The sequence below is a fragment of the Elephantulus edwardii genome, unplaced genomic scaffold (genome assembly GCF_000299155.1).
Source record: "Elephantulus edwardii isolate Elephantulus edwardi_28Jun2011 unplaced genomic scaffold, EleEdw1.0 scaffold00129, whole genome shotgun sequence".
NCBI lineage: Eukaryota > Metazoa > Chordata > Mammalia > Macroscelidea > Macroscelididae > Elephantulus > Elephantulus edwardii.
The window spans coordinates 615,094-639,946 of record NW_006399879.1 but is presented as its reverse complement, the minus strand read 5'-3'; the positions used below and the strand labels follow the sequence as shown (position 1 = coordinate 639,946).

The 24,853-nt window shown below is 52.7% G+C and overlaps 1 protein-coding gene across 1 annotated transcript; it reads left to right on the top strand.

Annotated features, from left to right (window-relative positions):
* Window positions 1-5,374: 5,374 nt before the first annotated feature.
* On the top strand, window positions 5,375-23,564 carry LYAR (Ly1 antibody reactive). The gene is made up of 9 exons (XM_006893577.1): window positions 5,375-5,496; window positions 8,782-8,896; window positions 10,886-10,993; window positions 11,793-11,876; window positions 15,731-16,028; window positions 16,146-16,301; window positions 16,840-16,926; window positions 22,266-22,351; window positions 23,430-23,564. Exons 1-9 carry the CDS (start codon window positions 5,375-5,377, stop codon window positions 23,562-23,564), a joined length of 1,191 nt encoding a protein of 396 aa, XP_006893639.1.
* Window positions 23,565-24,853: the final 1,289 nt, after the last annotated feature.

Here is a 24,853-nt window from a genome sequence, read left to right as displayed (position 1 = left end):
TGGTGAGTTGTCTGCGCCTGGGATGCCCCTGGGGTTCCGCTGCGGGGGAGGCTGCCCCTCTCATCATTTCAGTCCGTCTGCCCCGTGGCAGCTGGCTGCTCCGTAAGCTCCTTACTGGCCTGATCTCATTAGTCAGGAACAGCGTAGCTCCCGTCTTCTGCCGAGGGTCAGTGCAGCGAGTGCCCCTCACGCCCGAGGAGGATGCTGGCTGGTCGCTCTGCAGCCTCTGAAACCCAGTCAGCAGTCTCACCGTGAATGGTGGTGGGGAGATGGCGGGCAGTGCATTTTCCAGCAGACATGTGACCACGTCTTAGCCCCTCCTGAGCCGGTGTTTACGTCGCGGGCTGCTGGACTCCTGGTCCCCAAAGGCTGGTCTCCAAGGGCTGGTCCCCAAGGCCGGGCATGTTTTGCTGATGCTCTGAACATCTTTGTCCGCATCCCTGGTTCCTGTCGGTTGGTAGACTTTGACTTTGTGACCATCCTGCCGGCCTCACTGCCCCCAATCCAGGCCAGGCTGTTCTGTGGGGGGCCTCCATCCGGTCTCACGGCCACGCCATCTCCCCACGCCATCTCCTCACAGCCAAGGTACAGACCAGGCCTCAGCTGCGAAGGTTAGCGAGCTCTGGGCCGTCCCTGAGTTTGGGGGGCTGTTTTCCTTTCTAGAGGATCTTTATTTAAAATCCACATTCATTGCCTGGGAGTTGGTTCACCTCACAGCACCCCGGGAGCCTGGCCTGGTAGCCGGCTTGCAGGGCGCTGTGGGGGCCGTGTCCGTACGGGGTTCCATTGCTAGCCCCAAAGTGACACGTTCCTCTCTGATGGTTCAGATCCACCAGCAGCTCCGAGGAAGAGAGGTGGGCAGACTCCTCCTCGCGTGTGATTTACAGCCTCTGCCAACCGGATGGAGGGTCAGCTGTCACTCAATTCTGGCTCCTGGGCAATGCGAGAGAGGGGTGGGGTCATTAGACAGAGGGGTGGGGGCACCATTGGAGAGAGGAGTGGCGTTCTCGTTAGAAAGCTCCTGCAGATCACTCTGCCGACAGCCGAGGTGGCTTCTGCGCTGTCCATGCGTTGGCCATAGTCTTCCAGCTGCCAGGACAGGCACCACAGCTTGTGGGTCACCGCCGTTTGTTCCCCGATTTCTCATGAAGCCAGCGTCTGTCTGCGCCTCTGTGTGTGTCTGTCCTACTCTTTCCATGGTTAGGGAGTGAAGAGTGACAGACCTGGTCTCTGCCTGCTCAGATAAGGTCTCAGGCCAGGATCCTGGCTCGCCTTTTCAGAGGTGGGGGCAGTCTGTGACAGGTGACTGTCTGTTTCTTGGTGGTCGATGAATGTTCTGCCCCTGTCCTGGCAGAGGGCACCTGCTGGCTGCTTGGCCCTACGCCGTGGGCCCCTCATCGAGCTGTGTCACCCTTGGGAGGCATCACAGCTGCTCTGAGTGACGGTCCCCGACATGTCCCCCCACATCAGTCTCTCACAGACAGAGCTGTCCATGGTGAACGGTACACCCCACACAGGCCCTGCTTGCCTTTCTGAGGATTCGGTGCTGGGCTGGAGCTGACCACCCACCTCCTGACCAAGCTGTCCTGCAGGCGACCCAAAGCGGGCCTCAGGGCTGGGGCCTCAGGAGAACAGGCGGCCCCATCACCAAGCGCTGCTTGGAAACTGGCCAGGCCAGGACGGACGTTTCCACTCAAGGCTGAGTGGACCTGACTCAGTGTGCTTCTCGCTTGCAGTGACCTGGTCAGCTCTGCAGTGACCCGGAACCTGTGTGGAGGGAGGGGTGCCGCCCCCCCCAAGAGGGCTCTCTCCGAGGCCCTTGCTGGCATTTCTGTGGCTCCACGGCCGTTTGACCAGGTCCTTCCCTTTTGATTCCTGCCACGTTCCCATCATGCTGGAGTTGAGCTGGAATTCTCTGTGTCTTCGTTTTGAAGTGGAACGTGGCATTCCTCCCTGACTCTAGTGATCAAAGCACCCTTCAGCCCTGGGGGTTTACTGGGACAATAACACGTGTGTGCAGTTTGTGACGGGGGGTGGGAAGGTTGCGTGTGTGTACACGTGGTGTATACAGGAGCCGTCCTGGAATCCAGTATTCCAAGCACCGTGCATCCGTGGCAGGTTTCTGGGCATCCAGGTCACTTTGAGAGGACGGGGTTTTGTTGAGCACTAGTAGCATCTCCCTGCAGCTTGTGAATGGGGGTGTGTGTGTGCGTATGAACACGTTCCTTAGAGCGGAACTTCCTTCCTCCTAGAATCTAGTCATAAAAGCAGCCTACGACGGGAGGGTTACTGGGCATCCCGAGCACGTCCAGGTAGATGACGGGGGTTTGTTGAGCCCAGTGGCATCTCCATACAGTTTGTGAGTGGGGGTGTGGGGGGGTGCAGACACGTTGTCGATAGGGGAACACGGCTTCCACCTAGAGTCTCATTATCAAGCCCCCGACAGCCGGGGAAGGTTTCTGGAGAATCCAGAGCACTTCCAGGATACCTGAGACTTCGTGGAGGGCAATAGCACCTCTGTAGCTTGTCAGCTCTGTGGGCGGGGGGGACACACACACACACACACACACACACACATTTAATCTTGGGGTAGTGTCTGGGGCACCTGGATTTGTGACCGCCTGGAGTAACCCAGCGCTTGAGAACGGGGTCTGTTTGTTTATGAGCGAGTGCAGGGGAAGCCACGGGAAGGAGGTCTCTCTTCCTCCTCCTCCTCCTCCTCCACTAAGGTGTACAGGCCCAGCTCATATCGTGGGTGCTTCAGGATTCCTGGTGGTGCCGGGGTACAGACCGGAATCCACCGGCTGCCCCACGGGTGACGGATGGGCAGTCTCCGACCTGCGACGGTTGGCTGCTGGGGAACCCCGTGGAGTGTCGCTGGGGGTTGGGGTTTTGGGGTTACGCCTGTGTGAATGTTTCAGTCCCTACCTACAGACAGTATTTTTAGGCCGCTTCTGCACTTTATAAACCTCTTTCAAGTCCCCACCCCGTCTTCCCATTCTCTTAGGGGACATGTTATGATTTACAGATCTGGTGGGTAGGAAGTTGTGCTGCCAACCTGTTGGTGGGTAGTTTGAATCCACCGGCTGCTCCAGGCGGGGAAGGGTGGACCGTCTCCTCCGGTACCGTGTCCAGCCCTGAAACTGGAGGGTCAGCTGGAGTTAGAGTGAGCTAATCATCTGCGTGTGCGCTTAAATGAGAAGGCTTGTCGTCCTTTTAGTTAATAGTGGGGGGTCCTGAGGGGCGTGGTTAACTGTGTGTGAGCTGACCCTGCCGCATGGTGACACTTCCTGTGGACAGCACCGTCCATCTCTGCAGCTTGTTCCTCTCACGGAGGGTCCTTCCCGTCCTGACCCTCGGCCTCTCCCCACACGAGCCACTTCCGGCTGTCAGTCCCCCTGACAACCTGCCCAGAGCAAGCACGATGCCCAGTGTTCGGAGGATTGTCACGAGCGGATCACCAGGCCTTTCCGCCTGGTCTGCCTCAGTCCGGCCACTCGGCAGCATGGAGGGTTGAAATCCTGGTGGTGTGACTCCCCGCATCACACCGACCCTCGGTCCACCGCAGTATGACCCACTCACAGATGAGTGTCTATGTACCTATCAGGTTGTACCATTGACTCGGAACTGACCCATAACCGACCCCCTCAGGGGGTCTTCAGAGAGTAAACCACGTAAGAGATTGTCCGTAAGAGATTGCGGGTCCTGCTCCCGCGAGCAGCTCATGGGTTTGAACTGCGTAGCTCGGGCATGCTGGTGCAGTTCCTTCCCGCTAAGCCATCGAAGCTCCCACGTACTTGTCCGGCTAGGTGGGTAACTCACTGCCGCCGTCTCACTTCTGGCCCAGAGCCTTCCATCTGGTGACCGGAGAGACTCCCGTCTGTCTCCTGTGGATTCGCACGCTGCCTTTTGGTTGGCAACACAGATGCCCTGTGAGACTCCTCCACCAGAGCTGCCAGGTCACGCATGTGGGCACTTGCTCTCTTTCTCTCTCCTTCCCTCTACTCTCCCTCCCTCCCTCTCCCTCTCCCTCTCTCTCCCTTTTTCTCTCTCTCCCTCTTCCTCTCTCTCCTCCCTCTCCCTCTCCCCCTTTACCTCTCTTCTTCTCTCTCCCTCCTCTCTCTCCCTTTCTCTTTACCTCTCTCTCTCTTCCTCTCTCTCTCCTTCTCCCTCTCCCCTCCCTCCTTTCCACTCTCCCTCCCTCCCTTCCCTTCTCTCTCTCCCTCTCCCTCCTACTCTCCCTCTCCCTCTCTCTCTCCTTCTCTCCTTCCCTCTCCCTTACCTCCATCCCACTCTTCCTCTCTCCTTCTCTCTCTCTCTCTCTCTCTCGCTCTCGCTCTCGCTCTCGCTCTCGCTCTCGCTCTCGCTCTCGCTCTCGCTCTCTCTCTCCCCAGGAGGGAGAGTTTACAGCTCTTAGAAAAAGAAAGGTGATTTGCTTAGCCTTCCAGAACACTCCCATTTCTAAAAACCAGCCTGGTTCTGCTGCTGTGTGACTTTGCACAACTCACTTACCCTCTCTGTGCGTCGGTTGCCTCAGGTAAACTATGATCAATGGTAGCCGCTCTTTCTGGGGTTGCTCTGAGAATTAATAAGTTCGTACGTGTGAAGCTTTTAGACGAGTGCTCAGGACCTGGTGAATGTCGTCACTGAATGTTAGCTCTTAGCATCATTCCTGGTTAGACTTGTAGTTCTTGGGCTATAGAGAGAGTAGATTTCCAATCCCCTTTGTTTCTGTTACATGGTTTATAAGGTGGCTGTCAGGAAGAGGGAAAATCTGTGGGATTGCAGAGTTTTGGGGGAGACTGAAGGAATGGGAAAGCCGCGAAAAGATGGGATGATAATAGACATAGGTCCGTGGTGATTCATTATATAAAAAAATAACGTATGTGCATGATTGTATAAAACACACAGCACAGGAGTGAAGCACAACATACATGAAAGGTTGCATAAAACACAAAATACGATGTGTAGGAATGACTATATACAAACCAAGAAAATTTTTTTAAAAGTTAGATAATAACTTAGCATCCTTCTAACTACACAGTGAAGACTGTGATCCAAATATTCCTGGCCAGAGGACAGCACTAAAACACCTGCTTTTTAAAAAAAATGTTAGCTGGTGCTCAGTTCGAACCCACCAGATGCTCTGGGACAGTCTCCTCCTGTACCTGTCAGATCCGATTCGACAGTACACACACACACACATAAATAATAATTATGAAATAAAATTTTTTAAAAAACCGTTTAGCATCTGAACCATGTGTTGGGACTGGCAGTTCCAGTTTCCAGAGCTAACTTTTCTTCTTTTTTCCTCCCAGTAGGAGACCTGCCTGAAATCTGGTTTGGGCGGAGCGAGTTGGACCCCGAGCTGACCATGGTGTTTTTCACCTGCAACGCGTGCGGGGAGTCGGTGAAGAAGGCCCAGGTGGAGAAGCACGTGGCCGTGTGCAGGAGCTGCGAGTGCCTGTCCTGCATCGACTGCGGCAAAGACTTCTGGTACGCTGTCCCCTGCCGGGTCCCCACCGACAGAAAGGGGCAAACGTGAGGAAGTGTTCCCCTCAACTCTCCCATGGTCCGTTAGGGGTGGGCCGATGGCTTAGCAATAAGGAGTTGTGCTGCCAACCCGAAGGTCCGTGGTTGGAATCCGCCAGCTGCTAGGTGAGAGACCGATGAGCCGTGTCCTCCCACGGGACTCAGCCTCTGGAGAGTCAGCTAGGAGTCAGTCCTGACTCGGCTATACACAGCAGTGTGGTCTGTTAACTAAACGTGGTGTGATTCGTTTTAAAGTACATTCGTTCTTACGGTAAATGACTTGTAGAACCATCCGGAGCACGTTGGACTTCATGCATATTGTTTGTTTTTTACCTCATTTGACAGTCCCACCTCCACCCTGTGCTTCCTGTTAGCATCTGTTCTCTCTTCTCCCCTCCTGCCTTCGAAGCTCTGTCCTGCTGTCCTGCGCAGATGCTGCCCTTCGGATCCTGAGTGTTTGATTGCCTTCTTCCCCGGGGTTATTGATCAGCTTATAGGCCCGTTATTGATCAGATTATAGGCCCGTCTGCTGTTTGACTGGAAGTGAAGTCCTGGGGGCCCTCAGTTCACGCTCTCGCTCGCGCTCTCTCTCCCTCCCTCTCCCTCTCCCTCCCTCCCTCCCTTCACCAAGCCACTCTTTCCCTTTCTCTGTCTCACTTTGGCTGTCGAGTCAGAACCAACTTAGAACTGACTGTCCCCAGGTTTCCAAGGCTGTAAATCACATGAGGGTAGATTACCTGTCTTACTCCTGCAGAAAGACGGCCTTTGGATTAGCCGTGCAGCTCTCTACAGACTGGGCCCCCAGAGCACCGAAGGCCGTAGCTTCAGGGATCCCATCAGTCTCATTCACATCAGTAAACCTGACTTTTTTTTAAGGGAAATTGTTGTTTTGTTTTGTTTTGTTCATTTGTTTCTTACGATTTTTAATTTTGTTCCACATTTTGATTCCTTTCTTTCAACGACTATGTGCTGTGACCCTTCCCAGAGTGGGTCAGCCTTGGCAGCCGGGCACCATCTAGTTCTTTGGGTCTCAGGAGTGGGGAGACTGAAGGTCACGTAGCCCTTTCGTCCTTGAGACTAAGAAGAGCCCCGTCCCAACCCTGCTGTGGCCGAGCTCCATGCGTTCCCAAGGCTGAATAACTCCTCCCACACGACGACTGGTGGATCTGAGCCACCAGCCTCGTGATTAGCAGTTAGATAAGCGTCCCACCAGGCTCCTTTTGACTTATCACCTTTCATTTGCCTTCATTCTTTTTTGCTCTAAATGAGTGGAGACCAGTAGTTACCTCTTGGTCACTGCCTGGAGGCAGTTAAGATGTTAGTCACTACTAACTAGAGTAACAGGACTACGTTACGCTTGTCGACATTGATGTCTCCCAGGACGATGGACCTGAAGTCCCAGACACAGGACATTTTTCCTTCAGGGTGTTTAAAAGTTCCCACCGTTTTGCCCCTTTGTATAACTATGCACATGGACCTATTTATAGCAAAAACCATAAGACTTAGCAATGTTGTTATGTGCCGTCAAGTCACTTGCAACTCATAGCACCTCTGTGTACAATAGCTCTGAAACCTGCTCTATTCTGTCCCAGTCTAACTGACTCAGACACACCTACCCCCATTGCCCTAGTGACTGTGTCAATCCATCTCATCCAGGGTCTTCCTCTCCTACACTGTTCCTCCACCCTTCCAAGCATGATGTCCTCCTTCTCCAAGGACCCGTCCCACCTGGCCACATGCCCAAATTATGTGAAGCGGGAACTTCAAAATCCTAGCCTCTAAGGAGAAACTTGGTTTCACCCTCTCCAAGACAGACCTGTTTGTTTTCTTGGTGGTCCATGGTATGTTCATGACTTCTCCTCAAGCGCCACAACTCAGAGGCTAATTCTCCTGTCATCCGTAGTCATTGTCTGGTTCTGTGATGCATAGCAAAGACTTCGGCCTGGATCAGGCACACCTTACTTTCTAGACTAGTTCTCTGGAGCGGTCCCTGCCAGCAGATTTTCCCAGTGCAATTTGTCTTTAATTTCCTGACTGCTTGTGCCAAGATTGTTGATTGTGGAGCCGAGCAAGTTACAGTTATTTAACGACCTCAATCTCTTCTTCTTCATCTATCATGGTGCTGCTAGACTTAATATCTTTTTATAAAAAAATATAGGAAACCCTATAAATAATTATGATTTCAGATTTGTTGTTCATAGAGTTGATAAGAGTTGTACTTGACTTGATGGCACCTAACAACAACAATAAAAAAACCTATTAAAAAGAAAAAATCCCTAGGAAACTACCTGGTTGGAGAAAATTATTTTTTCCTATTTGTAATGTTGTTGTTATATGTTTTCAAGTCACTTGCAACTCATAGCAGCCCTACATACAACAGCTCTGAACCCTGCTCTATCCTGAGCCAACATTATTGTCTCTGACACGCCCACCCCCATTATCCCAGCCACTGAGTCCATCTATCTCATCCAGGGTCTTCCCCTCCTGCACTGTCCCTCCACCCTCCCAAGCATGACGTCCCTCTCCAAGGACTGATCCCTCCTTGCAACATGTCCAAAGTAGGTCAGATGAAGCTTCAGAATCCTTGCCTCCAAGAAGCAGCCTGGTTTCACCGTGTCCAGGACAAATCTGTTTGCTTTCCTAGCAGTCCATGGTATATTCAGTACTTTTCTCCAACACCACAGCTCAAAGGCATCAATTCTTTCTTTCTTTTTTTTAATTTTATTTTCTTGTTTGTGTGTGTGTACCGTCAAATCAGATCTGACTGGTATAGGAGGAAATTGTTCCTCCTTTTTCAGCAGAGCATCTGGTGGGTTTGAACCGTGCACCTCTGGGATTGCAGTGCAGCCTCTTGCCACTAGGCCACCAGAGCTCGCCAAGGCATCAATTCTTGTATCCTCCCTAGTCATTGTCCAGCTTTCTGATACATAGCAAGTGATTGCAAAGATCATGACTGTTCGGGATATATTCATTTTTTGGGGGGAAAGCACCCAAAGAAACCAATTGTACACCTCAATTTGGTTTAGTACATTTCATGTAAAAAAATGAGTGAGAAGCTGGAGATGTGGTTTTATACTGAATGACTTGTGGAGGAACGAGGTAGTCAGGACGAGAGGTTTGGGGGGACAGGGAGATGTTGGGGAGCCTGGACAGCGGACAGTCGGGAAGGAACGCAGCGTGGACCGGCCTCGGGCAGAGCCTCTGCTTTAGTGCTGGTCTCACAGTGTCCTGTCTTTTCTCCCTTACAAGGGGCGATGACTACAAAAACCACATCAAGTGCATAAGTGAAGATCAGAAGTACGGCGGCAAAGGTTACGAAGGCAAAACCCACAAAGGCGACATGAAGCAGCAGGCGTGGATTCAGGTAATGCACTTGTCCTTCCTCAGGTGGGACTGATGGAGCGGGCAGGTCTCGGCCCTCGGCGCGCGGGACTCTCTGGGCTTGAGGGCCTCAGGCTCTGCTGCCGACGTCTTTTTGTTGTTGTTAATTTTATTCTGCTTTATTTACAAAAATCGAATACATTGTTTTTCACTAAAGATTCTTCCCATTTCCTTCACCGCACCTACCCATCGAATTGGGCAACCCTATGGGGTTTTTGTTTAGTTTTGTTTTTTGCACCAGTACTTGCAGAAGGACATCATGCTTGGGAGGGTGGAGGGACAGCGCAGGAGGGGAAGGCCCTCTATGAGGTGGATTGATTCAGTGACTGGGGTAATCGGGATGGGAGTGTCAGAGGCAGTGAGATTGGCACAGGACAGAGCAGGATTTACAACTGTTGTACATACGGTCACTGTGAGTTGCAAGCGACTCGACGGCACATAACAATAACAACAATGATTAACACCCTACACACACCCCTCTATTTCCACCCTAACTCTTCTTGGAGCCTCATACTCACTCTATCTATAATAAGGTTTTATACAGTATTTGTCCTTATGGGACTGAGTTAGTTCACTCAACATAATGCTCTCCAGGCCCTGAATAAGCAAAACACTTCTGAGAAACAAAAATGAGGTGAGAAGCATAGAACTCCCTGACCTCAAAATCTACTACACAGCAGTAGTAACGAAAACAGCGTGGTACTGGTATAGTGACAGGCACGTAGAGCAGTAGAACAGAACTGAGAACCCAGAAATAGACCCAGCTATCTGTGGTCAAACTGGTACTCAACAAGGAAATAAAACCTATCAGATGGGAAAATAACAGCCTCTTCAACAAATGATGCTGGCAAAACTGGACTGCTACCTGCAGAAAGCTGAAACAGGACCTACATCTCACAAAATACACAAAAATCAACTCAAGGTGGATCAGAGACCTGGGAGTAAAGCCCCAAACCATAAAGTTCATAAGAGACAGACTGGGATCAAGCTAAGAAGGCCTAATTTAGGTATTAAGAGACTGCCAAATAGAGCCAGAAATGCAGAATCTGAAGAGGGTAAAATTGATGAATGGGATCTTGTAAAGATTAAATGCCTGTGTGCATCAAAAACTTTTCCAACAGGGTGAAAAGAAAACCTGCCGACTGGAAAAGAGCATTTCGCTTCTGACTGCTGATGCTCTTATCTCAATCCACGCGTGTGTGCAAATGTTTTGCTGTCAGCTAGTTTGTTTTTGGCTGGGAATTGCGGGGTGCGGTGGGGTGGGATGGGGGGCGCCGCATAAACAGCGGCCATAGCGGTGGAATAGCTGACTGCCTGGCGTGAATTCGGACAGTGACCACGTACAGAAGAACCAATTCTGTTCAGTACTAGTGTTTATGACATTTTAAAAAATTATTTACTTCTTGTGTGGTTGAAAGCGACACAGCAGAATCTCCCCATTGTCAGTTTGTGCACGTGGAGTTCAGTGAGGCTGTTTCCCTCCCCGATGTGTGCAGGGTCCTGACTCCCGTTTCCTGAGTTGTTCCTCCCCGGGTAGCATAAGCTCAGTGCTCCCCGAGGACCTGATGACACCTTTCATTTGCTGTTGTCCCTTCATTCCAGCTTGATAGTTCTTAAAAGACCATAGTCATCAAGGCAGACAATTTTTTCCATGCTTAAGCTAAATGGTTGTTTGATTTTAAGAAGACTTCAGGGAATCATTCTGGCTTACAGTTTACTATGGCTTTTGAGTTGTTTTGACTGTTTGGAATATCTTCATGCCTTACTTTGTTTTCATCATGTCTCCTTGAAGCAGGCAGGGCCATTTGTTGTCCTACTGTCCATCTCTGTTTTTAAACACAGACCCGATTGCACAATCTCGTCTTGAAATGGGATCTTGAACCCTCGTGAGCTTTCTTTTTTCACTTTTGCTTTCATGAAACTTTAAGTGGTGGCAGTTATTTATGTTTTGCTTTCTCTTGCTTTTTTGTAGAAAGTTAATGAATTGGTAAAAAGACCCAACGTCAGCCCCAAAGTGAGAGAACTCTTAGAACACATTAGCGGCTTTGACAACATCCCAAGGAAAAGAGCCAAGTTCCAGGTATGAGCCATCAGTCTGCTTCCAGGAAGATTTCAGCACGAGAGCCCTCTGCACAGTTCAGCCTGTCTTTGAGAGTCTCTTATGAGTCAGGGTCAGCCAGGTGGCAGAGAGAGAGAAAGAGGGGAGGGGAGGAGAGGGAGGGTGTGTGTGTATTTACATAAATGGCTTACATACAGAGGGTGGGGGGAAGGTCCAGGTATGAGTTTGCTGCCCTGTCCCTGAGGGCAGCTACGTGGAGCCCACACGTTAGCAGACCCCGGCCGTGAAGGTGAGGGATGGGTCCGTGGTGGCCGCAAAGGTGGGGTAACGGGTCCCTGGTGGCCATGAAGGTGGGATGACGGGTCTCTGACCGTCCTGAAGATGGGGTAATGGGTCCATGCTGGCCATGAAGATGGGGTGATAGGGTCCCTGATGGCTGCAAAGTTGGGGTTACGGATCTGTGGTGGCCATGAAGTTGGGGTGATGAATCCATGCTGGTAGTGAAGGTGGAGTAACGGGCCTGTGCTGGTCTTAAAATAGAGTGATGGGTTCGTGTTGGCCGCATAGGCGGAGTAAGAGGTCTGTGCTGGCCGTGAAGGTGGGGTGATGGGTCTGTGCTGGCCGTGAAGGTGGGGTGATGGGTCTGTGGTGGCCGTGAAGGTGGTGGGGTGATGGGTCCTTGGTGGCCGTGAAGGTGGAGTGAGAGGGCCCTGGTGGCCCTGGAGGTGGGGTGACGGGTCCTTGGTGGCCCTGGAGGTGGTGTGACAGGTCCCTGGTGGCCCTGGAGGTGACTTCCGATGCCTGTCTCTGTGCCTTACAGAACTGGATGAAGAACAGTTTGAAAATTCACAACGAGGCGATCCTGGAGCAGGTGTGGAGTATCTTCTCCGAAGCTTCCAAGAACGTAAGTCCGCTCTCCCCTTAGATCTGTCCTGGGGCAGAAGCCCGGCGTGCAGTGGGCGAGGCCAGCTTTTCCAGAGCGCGTTACTGGGCACGTAGACGGCCCTGCAGAGGCGTGAGCCCAGCAGTGCAGCCGCGGGCCCCGGGCAGCACAGTGCCATGGCAGAGCCACGGAGTGCCCGCGTACAGGGTTCAGAGCCACGGAGTGCCCACGTGCGGGGGGCCCTGGCGGGGCTGCTGCAAAGCCCTGACACGGTGTTTGCCACTGTGTGACCTTGGCCACGTGACTTCCTCTCTCTGAGCCTCTGCTTCCTTACCTTGATGGATAGTGCGGTTGATTGATTGGTTGATTGATTGATTGATTGATTGATACTATATCTGAGCGCCCTGGAGGCTCCCTTGCGTGAGCTCTTCTTCAACCCTGAGCTGGAAGGCAGGCAGTTGGTTCCCACCTGGGGGCACCTTGGAAGACGGGCCTGGTCACCTGCTTCCACAGCTCCCAGTTCTGAAAACCCCACGGAGCCCCGTCTGCCCTGCACACGTGACCGCCATGAGTGGGCATCACATGGACAGCAGATGACAGTGTTCACTGCTCTGTGAGGCCTGGAAGCTGGAAACAGAATGATCACATTTTGTATTTTCAATGATTGTATCCACTGCAGATACCTTTTTGGAAAGACCCAAACATTGACTTTACACCTGGGCCTCTCCTGGTGGGCTGCGTAGGAATCAGATTGACTGCATCTGTGGAAGAAATCGTTGGAGAAGTTCAGTATCAGCAGTTAAAGCTAGGCCTGGCACAGACTGTGGTCAGATCATCAATGACTCATGTGCAAGTTCAGATTGTGCATTTATTTTCCTTTTCTTCAGGCTCAGTCTGAACTTGCACATGAGTCACTGATGACCTGACCCACAGTCTGTCCCAGGCCTAGCTTTAACTGCTTGGGCTATACCCTGAGAAAATGAGAACTGAGTCGTAAACAGAGACTTGTTCACCAATGTTCACAGCAGCATTATTAACCATCACAAGAACGTGGGAACAGCCCAAATGTCCAACCACAGTGGAATGGATTGAGAAATTACAGTACATTCACACATTGGAATGCTATGCAGCATGCAGGAGTGATGATTTTGTAAATTATTACCTAACTTGGGAGGGACTGGAGAGCACTGAATGAACTCAGTCCTGTAAGGACAAATACTACATAAAACCTTTATTGTAGAAGGAATATGAGATTCCAAGGGGAAGGAGGGGTGGAGGCAGAGGGGTGAGGGGGTGGGAAGAGCTAATCATGGGGTCACACAATTTTTTTTTTTAATTTTTTTTATTTGTATGCCATCAAATCAGATCTGACTGGTACAGGAGATTGTTCCTCCTTCTCCAGCAGAGCGTCTGGTGGATTCTAACCACACACCTCTGGGATTGCAGTACAGCATCTTGCCACTAGGCTGCCAGAGCTCGCTGGGGGTCGCACAATTTGATGGGTATATAGGGGTGAAGGAAATGGGAAGAATCTGGTGTGAAAAACAACATATTCGATTTTTGTAAATAAACTAGTATTTAAAAAATAATTATGTCTACAAGAGAACCAAGATAGGATAGGTTTTTCACCTATTCCGCCTGACTTTCAAGATCATCTTAAGAACAGGTTTGAAACATTGAACATCAAAGATCGAAGACTCGATGAGTTGTGGGATAACATCAAGGATAGCATCCGTGAAGAGAGCAAAATGTCATTTCCGAGATAGAACAGGTCACCCCTGAGCGTCCTTCCTTCCAAAGGAGGAAGAATTCCATTTCAGAGTAGACATCTCTGCCTGAGTCTGTGTAGTTCAGGGTCCTCTTGGACCTTTCCCAGGCATGGTGTCTTTCTCCAGGAGCTGGTCCCTTCTGATGGCCGCAGAGCTGAGTGCGATGAAGGCTCCGGAGCCCCCTGCTTACTCTTCTTCCTCCCTCCTCCTCTCTGTGCCCCTGGCAGCCCACGGTCTATCAGCGATCTTCTCAGTTCAGGGGCGTTCTCTTTTGGTGTTCCTTACTCACCGGCTTAACTTTCAGATGCACAATTAACTCAAGTCGAAAATACCACAGTGCAGGTCAGGCACACCTTAGTCCTTGACCTGACAGCCTTGCTCTTCAGCACTTTTTATAGAGGCCCTTGGCAACAGATTTGCCCTGTGCCACATGTCATTTAATTTGTTGGCTGTTGGCTCTGGCAAAATGCAATCGTGCCAGCCTCCCCTCCATACTTCCTCTTTTTCCCCAGCGGTTCTAGGAATGCTGTGTGAGGGTGGGAGCACAGTAGGACAGGTGTGAAGGCCTTCTGCCCCTTCTCCCTCAAGCTCTCCTCCTAACTCAGCCCCTGCCTTCTTGCCCCGTGCGCCTGGACCACCAGTGTCTAACCTGCAGCTGAGAAAGTACTTCTGACCATCCAGCCTTCAGCCAGGGCTACGATAGATACCCTGGCAGCGAGACTGGCCCTACGTGGAGTGTCCCTCCTCACAGAGGCCTCTGGGGAAGCCAGTCCTTTACATGTCCTGTTTGGGACACAGTAACTTGCTTTTGGTCTCCCCTTAAAACGGGCTGGCATGTGGACTCTAGAACATTCTAACGGTGAACAGGACTGAGCTCTGTAATTGCTGTGTGCTGTCAAGTCACAGTGAACCCGTAGCAGGTTTTCAGAGGCAGTAAATCACACAGGACATTGCTGACCCGTCTCCTGTGGAGTGGCTGGGAGATTCGAACCACATGCTTTAGGGATTGCAGTGCAGCTTCTGAACCACTAGGCCACCAGAGCTCCCTATAACTCTGCAGAGGCTTTCCCCCCCTTTAAAAGTAGGCTCTGTGTGCTTGACTTTATTCAAGTAAGACAGAAAGTGAAGTCAGTTGTCCAGGATAGAATTTTCACCTTCCGCGTAAGAGGTCCAGGTTTAACCCCAGGCTGGTGCCCCCTCGGCTGCAGCCCCCACCCATCTATCAGTGCAGGATCATATCTTGCTGAAGACATTTCAGCAGAGTGTCCAGAAGAAGGCAGACTAGGAAGAAAGGTCTGACAATCCATCTCCAAAAGTCGTTGCCTTACGGATTTCGGTCCCATACGTGGTCATTGGTGGGGGGGGGCGTGCAGGTCTGAGCCACAGCGTGTTCTTTTGTATCTGGGGTCACTGTGAGCCGAGGGCCAGCTGGACAACAGTTCACACCAGGGCAAGGGCAGTGCACACAAGGGGGTCTCACGCCAGGGTGTGTGGCTGCTCCTCTCTGTCCCTCCGTGATGTCCCTGCCCATCTCCCCGAGGACGGCTGTCCTGCCTCGACTCGGGCGTCCACTGCGCTGGACACACGACCGCCTTATCTCCTGTTCTGACCTCGGGCGTCTGCAGTGTCCCTGACACCTCTCATCACCCAGACGAGGAAGCAGCTTCAGAGCAGACGACCAGCTTTTCCCTGAGTTACCTGACTGGTAGTGAGCAGGTGCAAAGCTTGAACCCAGGTCTGCGTGGTCACCACCGCACCTGAGTGTCCTCCTCTGTCTCCTCTGAGGGTCTAACCTCAGACACCCGGTAGAGGGTCCTCATCAGCGGGACGGCGGAGGACGTGGTTTTGATTTGGTTTAGCTGTTGGGAGAGTGGCAGGTAGATGCTGAGTGTCCTTTTCTGTCTCCTGTGAGAGTCTAACCTTAGTCACCTGGCAGAGTGTCCATCAACGGGACGGCGGTGGACGTGGGTTTGATTTGGTTTAGCTGCTGGGAGAGTGGCAGATAGAAACTGGTGGGTGACTAATCCGTCTGTGCTGGGCCGTTTACTCAGCTCATGTGTGATTCCGTGACCTTTGGTGGCTGGACTGTCTTCTTTGTTTTTCCAGGAGCCCGTCAGTGAGGGCCCGGAGAGACAGCCCCTCAACCAGGAGCCCGCTCCAAAGACTGAAGCCCCCGCTAAGGTCCTGCCCCCCTCCGAACACGACGCCCCCGAGAAGCCGGCGGAAGTGAAGAAGAACAAGCGGGAGAAGAAGGAGGAGCGGCAGAAGAACCGGAAAAAAGAAAAGAAAGAACTCAAACTCGAGAGCCAGCCGGAGAGCGACAAAAGTCAGAAGGTGAAAAAGCGTAAAAAGGGGCTGGAGGCCGAGCCGGAGACCGGAGGCACGGAGGAGACCCCTAAGGCTGGTGGCACAGAGGAGGCCCCCGAGGCCGGCAGCACGGAGGAGGCCCCCGAGGCCGGCAGCACGGAGGAGGCCCCCGAGGCCGGCAGCACGGAGGAGGCCCCCGAGGCCAGCAGCACAGAGGAGGCCCCCGAGGCCAACGGCACGGCCAGGAAGAAGGGACAGAAGAAGAAGAACCGGGGCAAGTGCCCCGAGAACGGGGGTGTCGACGGGGACGGGGCCCAGGAGGACCCACAGGTGGGCACCGCCAGCAAACGGAAACGGAAGCACTCAGAAGGTAAGGGGCTGGCCTCCCGCTGGACACTGGGCACAGAGGGCACTGGGCGCTGCGACGTAGGAGGGCAGGACAGACTTGCTGTCCATTGTCCCTGGGGCCAGCGTCTTAAACCAAGTGAGGTACAGCGCACAGACTTCAAAGTCAGGCCCAGTCCAGAGCAGCTGGTTCCTCTGCAGGTGCGTGTCCACAGCCCTAGACAGCAGGGCACGAGCCCTGGTGGCTCCGTGGTTAAGCTGTTGGCTGCTGAGTGGAAGGTGATCAGTAGTTTAGCGCTCCCTGGGAGGAAGCTGTGGCATCTGTAGGAGGAAGGGTCCAGCGTGGGAACCCCCAGGCTCAGCTCTGCTCCGTTCTGTAGGGGCTGTATCTCTTGATAACAGTGGGTGTGGAGGGTTTGGCTTTAGATTGGAGGATGATGACAGCCAGCGTGCCTTGGGGAGGGAGCCCCGTGGTGCGTGTCACAGGCCTGGCTCCAGGGAGACCCGCCTTGGGTGGGAGCTGCCATCCTAACTGCATTTTTCAAATCTGTCTAAACACACAGGAGAAGCAGAGACTAAGAAGAAAAAGCTAAAGCCCCCAGCACATCCCGAGGGTGAAGAAACAGAAGCCCAGCCCACCCCCATGAAAGGTACCTCTATTCGGTTAAAGCCCTGTCCTCTTGGCTTGGAGGGTGACCCCAAGCTGCCCCTGGGGGAGGGAGGGGGCTCGAGGGGGTGTCTGCTGGCGGGTCGCACCGTCCAGAGCAGGCTGCCAGCCAGGCCAGTCTTGGCCAACGAAGCAAAACCCAGAGAGACCTGGATATTTTAAATTTGAGCACATAGTAACTGGGAGAGGGAACTTTGTGAGCAGTGGGGCTGGAATAGGGAGGCTCTGAAGAGGCACAGAGAGCCCCTTTAGGAGCCTGGATCGTTGGAAAACTTGGAGTGAGCACACACAGCTCTGGGAGTGTGCGGTCAGCCGCCCTCTTTGAGCCGGGCACCATTGTTTCCTCCTCTGCCGTCCACGGAGCCGGTCGCTGTGGTCACTGTGCCACACGCGTGGTGTCCTAAGGGGGAGATTAAAATTTCCTGTAGGCTTGAGAGTGTCATTGTTCCTATCCTTGTCACCTTTTCTGGGACACCCAGATTTTAAAGACTTGCTCTGGGCCTTGGTCAGGTGGTCTGCACCTCACTGTGCGGTGCCTTTTGATTCTGCATGTAAAGCTGTATTTGACTTTTTCTAACTTAGCTGCTAACTGAAGGTTGGCAGTTCAAAACCACTCAGCGCCTCCAAAGGAGAAAAGCTTAAAGGTCGGCTCTCCTAAAGCTTCCGCCGAGACTCCGTGTGGGGCAGTGCTCCTCTGTCTCAGAGTCCCTGTGCCTTGGGATGGCCTCGGGCACTGTCCTCAACGACAGTGGTGAGTCCGAACTACCCGAGCTGCTCACCGGTGTGCAAATGGCACAGTGAGTCCAGCAAAGGAGGAGAGGTGGCCTTGAAGTCGGAGGTCCTCTCCTGTCCTCTGTCTCGAGTCCAGAGCGCTCCTCTCAGCCCGTGTTCTGGAGCGTGTGTTGTAAAGTGCTCTGTGTTTTCACGTTAGCTGCTGGGAGCACCTGGCAGACTTCTTCTTTAGCTCTTTTATTAAGTGACTTTGCCTGTTGAACGAGTCTATCATCCCTGGCATAAACCCCAGTTGGTGACAGCGTTAACCGAGCCATGTTTGCTTATTGTTAAGGATTTGGGTGTCTGTATTTGAGTGATTTGGGTATCTGTATTCACGGGATCTTGGTCTGTAATTTTCCTTTTCTGAAAACAGCTTTAGAAACTGAGCTCAGACCTGCTCCCTGCATTTATTTTACGTGCGATGCTGTGTAAATAGATCTCAGTTTGTCCTTAAGCGTCTGCTTGAACTCTCCAGCTGGGTGTAGAGATTCCCTTTTGAGGACTTGCTTGATGACACATGTATTTTCCTTCATAGTCCTGGGCTCTTTGGATGAGCCGTTTCACACAGAGCGTCTTTGTTTAGAGGGAGGTAGTCTGGTTTATTTGTATGAATTGTCGGGGGTTTGGAGTCGTTGCCGACCCTGTAGGGTGGAGTAGGACCACCTGGTGAGGCCTCATAGCCTATTGCTGCCTCTCTGGTGGATTTGAACCATCAGCTTGTTGACTAGCAGCCGTGCGCTTTAACCAGCATGCCACAGGGCTCCTTGGGGTTGTTTGGAGTGTCTCTTATTCTTTCAATCAGAGGAATGTCGGAATGGCTGTGCTAACATCGGATAAAGTCATTTCAGGGCAGAGAACACTGCTTGAGAGGGAGAAGCAATGTGGCCTCATGGTGAGAAACTGTGCTGCAGTCCCAAAGGTGCACGGTTCGAATCCACCAGCTGCTCCAGACAGGTGGACATTCTACTCCTGTGTGATTTACTGTCTCTGAGAAGCTGCTGAAGAGTCAGCTCTCGGTCAGTTCCAACTTGATGGTCCACAACAATAACACCTTTATAGGGAGCTCTGGTGGCCTGGTGGGAAGGAGTTGGGCTGCCCTCCCAAAGGCATGCAGTTCAAATGCACCAGCTTCTCCATGGGAGAATGATGGGCTGTCTCCTCCCGTGCGGTTAGCTGCCCCTGAAGACCCGCTGGAGGGACAACAGCATTTTCCTTGTGCTCTGTGGTGATTAAACCCCCACTCTGATTCTGGTACTGCTGATTGACCAGGACAGTTGTTCACTTTGTGGATCTTTTCAGAGGACCAGCTCTCCGCATGGTGGCTTTGTTTGTCCGTTCGTTCTCCGCCTGGTTGCTGCACCCGATCATGTCCTCCTTGCTCTGGGCCTGTGTGCCTTTCTGTCCGGAGGGGGCCAGGGGAGGCCTCTCTTGGTGGTGGGCATGTTCTGGGAGAGGTGCTATGCCTCTCCCTCCCAGTACTGGCTTGGCCGCGCCCCGTGGTCCGACAGACTGCCTGCTCCTTTGGTTTGGGGGAATTTGAGATTTCTCTGCTTCCTCTCTGCCTTGTGACAATTTAGAAGGTGTTTGGTGTTGGTGTGCTTGGACCTGCTCCTCTTTCTGGTAGTGATTTCTCCTCTGGGGTAGCTGTGGGACCGAACCCTCTTCTGCCAGGCCCCCTCATAGTGCAGATTCTTTCCTGAACCTTCTCTGTTCTTTGACCCGTGTATATTTGCTTGCTGAAGCTTTTTTTTTTCTTTTCCTATTTTATTTTGTTTTATCTATTGCTAGACCATAATTATCTTTTTGTTATCTTTTTTAATTTATTATCATTAATTCTAATGAAAATTGACAGAGATTTTGGATTTCCATTCATTCATCGTTGTACTTTTCTCCCTGCCTTTGAAGCATCTGTGTCGTGCTGTCGCGGAAACCTTTCTACCCCCTTTTGTCATCTCCTGGGGGTCTGTTCCTTGTCTTCGCTGCTCAGTTTGAGAATTCCCGGTTCTCGGAACGGTGTGATTTTCAGCTAGAGCTTGGACGTTCTCTAGTCAGGATGTGAGGCTCCGGCCCTTCCTCACCCCGTTCACGACCGGATCACCTTCCGCTCGGGCTTTTTGTGGCTGGCGTGTGTTGTCGGTAATGGTGAACTCTGTGTGAGTTTTTGAGGTGATACGGATTTGGAAATGATTATCGGGGACACAGATGCCCCAGGTGGACTCTGGTGGTGGGATAGGTGGGGTGAGACCAGGTTCTGCGGGTTCCCGCGAGGTGGCAGCGTGGACTACAACAGGGACAGCATTTTCCCAGGAAACTTGGTGCCGGTGGTGCTTGTGGTGGTGCTGCTGCTGCTGGTGCTGGTGCTGGTGGTGCTGCTTGTGGTGGTGCTGGTGGTGCTGCTGCTGGTGGTGGTGCTGGTGCCAGTGGTGGCGGCGGTGGTATATATGACTCAGTGACCCTGTAAACATCAGCGTTGAACCCGGTCCTGTCCTGCGCCGACCCAAGCCCACTGCTGCGGTCACCGAGTCAACCCGTCTTATTAAGGATCTTCCTCTCCTTCACTGACCCTCCCCTTTCGAAGCGTGATATCTCTCTCCAAGGAATAGGTGGGCCGTTTTTTATATGTGTCCCATGAGTCTAAAGGGTTACGCCTTCCGCATGGCTGGCTTTCTCTCCCACATGACAGGGCAAGGGGGCACCATTTGATTACCATCAACTGATGGGAGAAGTGGGGGGGGTTCCTCTCTGGTCATCCACTGACACCAGTTTGGGGGCGTTCTGGCTCCCTGTGAGGGTCCCCACTGACAGCCCTGCCTCATTGCGGCCTTGGGGGCCTGGGACACGGGTCTGACTCCCGGTTGGCCTCGGTGGTGGTTTGTGGAGGACACAGTTCTGTGATGTGTGGCTGGGATGGAGCGGTTGTCACGGGAGAGAGTTCTGTCTTCCTTGGCTGCTTTGTCCCTGGTCCTCGGCATTCATGGGGGATTTTCCCCACACCCCCTGATGGTCCTGGAATCCTTCAGAATCGCGCAGCCGAGGTGGGAAGCAGCCTGGGAAACTCCCCGCTGTCTCCCAGCGATCCCTGCTCCTCCTCTGCCTTCAGAGCCCGCTGTGTCTGCCGAGTGCGTGAGGCACCATCCAGGGCTCTACAGACGTAGCAGGAGGGTGCCACCTTCCTCCTCAGAAAGCCGGGGTCCCTGGTGGGGGCAGCCTTGTGGAACAGCATCACAGGAGTCCGCTGAAGGGAAAGGAAATGAAATCTACTGGGGGACAGGACGGGCCAGTGTCCCAGAGTGGAAACGCCTCTACCCCCAACCAGGGCAAGAGGAAGGGGCCATGCTTACCCTGTTGAATCAGGGCATGAGATCCCCAGATTGATACTTGGCTGAACAGCTATCGGGGAGTTAATGACTGGTTACCTGGAAGTGAGAGTGGCGGGGTGCGTCCTGACACACGGACGGGAGGATGTGCTCTGCTCCGTTTACGCCCCAGTGGTCCCAGGACCAGTAGAGAACAGGTTTTCCTGGTATGACCACTTTGTCAGGTGCTTCCCCATTATGCTTCTTGCTGGGGATTTGTTGGAAAGATCTGCTGTCACTGCTGTGTGCCAGGACCCTCGGGGCACAGGCAGTCCCATCCTGCGTCTTTGTGGCCGAGGAGAAGGCCCTTTGGGGTAGGTGGCATCATCGTACACCTGGCAGACCTCTGAACAGCGCCAAGGTTAACCGGATGCTGTTGAAATCCGGGCTCTTTTCAGAGGTTAGTGGTTTAAAATGGACTTAACACTTTGCTCTCTGGCAGCCGTGTTTACGTGTAGACCCAGGGGCCTCTGACGTTAGACTCGAGGTCGTGAGTAGCTTTTCTGGTGGTTCTTTTTCTTAAACACGTCTGTGTGTGATGGTTGGAGTCCCTGGGTGGGGCACATGGTAGCACGCTCGGCTGCAAATGGAAGGGTCAGCTGTTTGAGCCCACCCAGGGGCAGCCTAGGAGACGAGCTTGGCTGCCTCTTTCCAAAAGCCCCTGCGAGCGCTGCTCTCCGCCCCGTGGGGTTCTTGGGAGTGGAGTCCGCTGCGGTGGCCGGCTGTGGCCATCTTCTCCCTACTCAGGACAAGCCCCTTTGCCCGTCTCGGTCTCTCTCTTTAGACTTCCCCCTGGTGCCAGAGGATGCTTGCAGGGTCCTGGCTGATCCCCTTTGCTGCAGCGCGGCCCTTCCTGCAGGACGTGTGCAGGGCTTGGGTCCCTGCGTGGTCACTGATCCGTTCCCACCAGCCCCAGGACTGTGGGGCCTGCAACCCCCTCGGAGGCCCTGGCTCTCCACAGCCCCTCAGAGACCCCAGGGTCTCTGAGAGCTCCCGGGCCTTGGGGAACCCTCGGGGCCCCCGGGGTCTCTGAGAGCTCCCGGGCCTCGGAGAACCCTCGGGGCCCCGGGGTCTCTGAGAGCTCCCAGGCCTCTGAAGTTGGGGGATCCTGTCACCAGAACCAAGTGCCAACAAAGCACGTTTCTGGAGAGGTGACACCAGGATGCCTGACATGGTGCTGTGTGTGTTGCAGGTAAATTCAACTGGAAGGGCACAATTAAAGCCGTCCTGAGACAAGCGCCCGACAGCGAGATAGCCGTCAAGAAGCTGAAGAAGAAGGTAGGATGCGGGCTCAGCCCGGGGCTCGTGACACAGAGAGGAGCCTCTCGGAACATCAAAACGTAGTTCTTTTGACAGTCTGAAATGCTGTGTGTGTGACTGTGGGTTTGGATGTAAGTGTGTGTGAGAGCTTGTGTGAGTGTTTAGGGGTGTGTGAATGACTAGGTGGGTGTGCGAGGGGAGGATGTGAATGAAAGGGCTGTGTGACTGCAGGTAGACGTGTGAGCGGACAGGTGTGACTGGACGTGCATGTGAATGAACAGGTGGATGTGTACAGTGTGGGTGTGTGAGCGGACTGGGGGGTGTGAAGGAAAAGTAGGCTGTGTAAATGTGTGAATTGGGCTGAAGGAGTGTGTGGGTGAAGGTGAGTATGTAAATGTGTGAGTGGATACTGTAAATGGATGCATACGAAGCCAGTTAACCTGGGTGGGGGTGTAGGGGGAGTGAGTGTGTCTGAGGAGCGTGGGCGGGGGATGTGATGATGGTCTGCACGTGGGCGTCTTTTCTGTCTGCTTCCCGGTTTTCGGCCTTTTCTGGCACCTTTGGCCGCGCCTGGGTTGAAGCCGGGCCGTGTACAGCTTTCCCCCAACGCACAGTACCCATGTACCAAATTTTCTCTCTCTCTCTCTCTCTGTGTCTCTGTGTCTCTGTCTCTGTCTCTCTCTCTCTCTGTCTCTCTCTGTTATCTCTCTCTCTCTGTCTTACCCTGTCCCCCCTCCCCCGTGTGTGTGTGTTTTTGTCTCTGTGTATCTCTGTGTGTGTGTCTCTCTTTCTTTGTCTCTATCTTTCACTCTCTGTCTCTCTCTCTGTCTTGCCCTGTCTCTCTCTCTCTGTCTGTCTGTGTGTGTCTCTCTTTCTCTGTCTCTGTCTTTCTCTCTGTGTCTCTCTGTCTCTCTCTCTGTATCTCCCTGTCTGTCTCTGTCTCTCTGTCTCTTGCCCTTTGTCTCTCTCTCTGTCTCTGTCTGTCTGTCTCTCTGTCTCTTGCCCTTTGTCTCTCTCTCTCTCTGTGTCTGTCTCTCTCTCTCTCTCTCTCTGTGTCTCTCTGTCTGTCTGTCTGTCTCTGTGTCTCTCTCTGAAGGTTCTGGCTCAGTATTACGCCGTGGCCGAGGAGCATCACCGGTCGGAAGAGGAACTCCTGGTCATTTTCAACAAGAAAATCAGTAAGAACCCGGCCTTCAGGCTGCTGAAGGACAAGGTCAAGCTTCTCCAGTGAACACTCTGCCCAGTTCACGATGAGCCGCTCACTGACTTCTTTCATCCCGTCTCCTTTTATAAGACACATAATGAATTCTGACAACTCACCTTTTTTGTTTCCCGGAGTTGTATTTTTAAGTTAAAGAAAGTATATATTTTTGGTAGAACTTTTATGAGAGAATAAATTATATTCTTGTCCATAATTCTCAGTGTGTGCTGGTAAACTTTATAGTACTTGAATACATTCCATGGGGAATTTTTTTTTCTGCTTTTGTTTTATATTGGTCTGTATACAAAATTCATACGTCATGTCCATTGCGTTTCACACAGTCCTACAGTCACGTCATGTTTCGAGCAATCGCTCATGTACACTGTGTTTTATAAAATTAATCATCGTTGATGTGTGCCTACCTACTATTATGCTGTCTTTTCAGGTCCCCATTGGATCTCCTGATTCCTTCGCCACCTCCACCCACCCAGCTCCCATCCCACTGACTTCCTCCCTTCCGCCCCGGCCCCTTCCACATCTGGACTTTTATCTACATCTTCCTAGTTCTGTTTTTACAATTACATGGGAGATTTGTAAAGTGCTCTGTCGAGAGGGTACCAGTGCGATTCTGCCTCTGGCCACACTGGTAAGGGTTCCTGTTTGAACCTGGGCATTTCTGCACAGTTCTTAGTCAGGGGTTTGCCAGGGCTGTGCTGTGTTGTGTGTGTGTGAAACGCATGTGAGTGGGTGTGTACTTTCAGTCAGCAAAGATCAACCCAGCACTGCTGTGTCACAGGCCTTACCCACCCCCACCCCCCGCACACGGCACACTATCGAGGAGTCCTGTCTGACCCAGTGCGCCCGGCACATTCCTATCCAGTCTCCCTGTAGCCAGAAACACGTTGTCAGCCGCCAGACCTAGGAGGGAGACCCTGAGTGGTGCAGACCCCAGCCTGCATGGAGGTTTGGATCCATTGAGAGGCCCCTCGGAAAGAAGGCCTGGCGGGTGCTTCTGTGAACTCGGGCTCTGACAGTCCAGTGGCCCTCAGCTGTGTCCCCGCGCACAGGAATCACACAGGGTCCTAGTGGGTGTGGCAGTAGTTGGTCTGCTCCACGTGCTGGGGGCTGCACAAGCCTCACACACAGGTGCTAACTGAGATTGGGGGTTCGGGTTTCATCCGAGATGCCTGGGAAGAAAGGCCTGGCTGTCTTCGTCTAAAATTCAGCCCTTGGAAACCCAACAGTGGAGCGTAGTTCTGCCCCGAGACACACGAGGGCGCTTGGAGTCAGGGTCTCTTTTTCCCTGTTGTTGTTGTTGT

Coding starts and splice junctions, on each gene's coding strand:
- LYAR (XM_006893577.1), top strand. CDS start 5,375: ATGGTGTTTTTCACCTGCAACGCGTGCGGGGAGTCGGTGAAGAAGGCC. Junction 16,927..22,265: donor CCAGCCCACCCCCATGAAAG/GTACCTCTATTC, acceptor TGTGTGTTGCAG/GTAAATTCAACTGGAAGGGC. Junction 22,352..23,429: donor TCAAGAAGCTGAAGAAGAAG/GTAGGATGCGGG, acceptor CTCTCTCTGAAG/GTTCTGGCTCAGTATTACGC.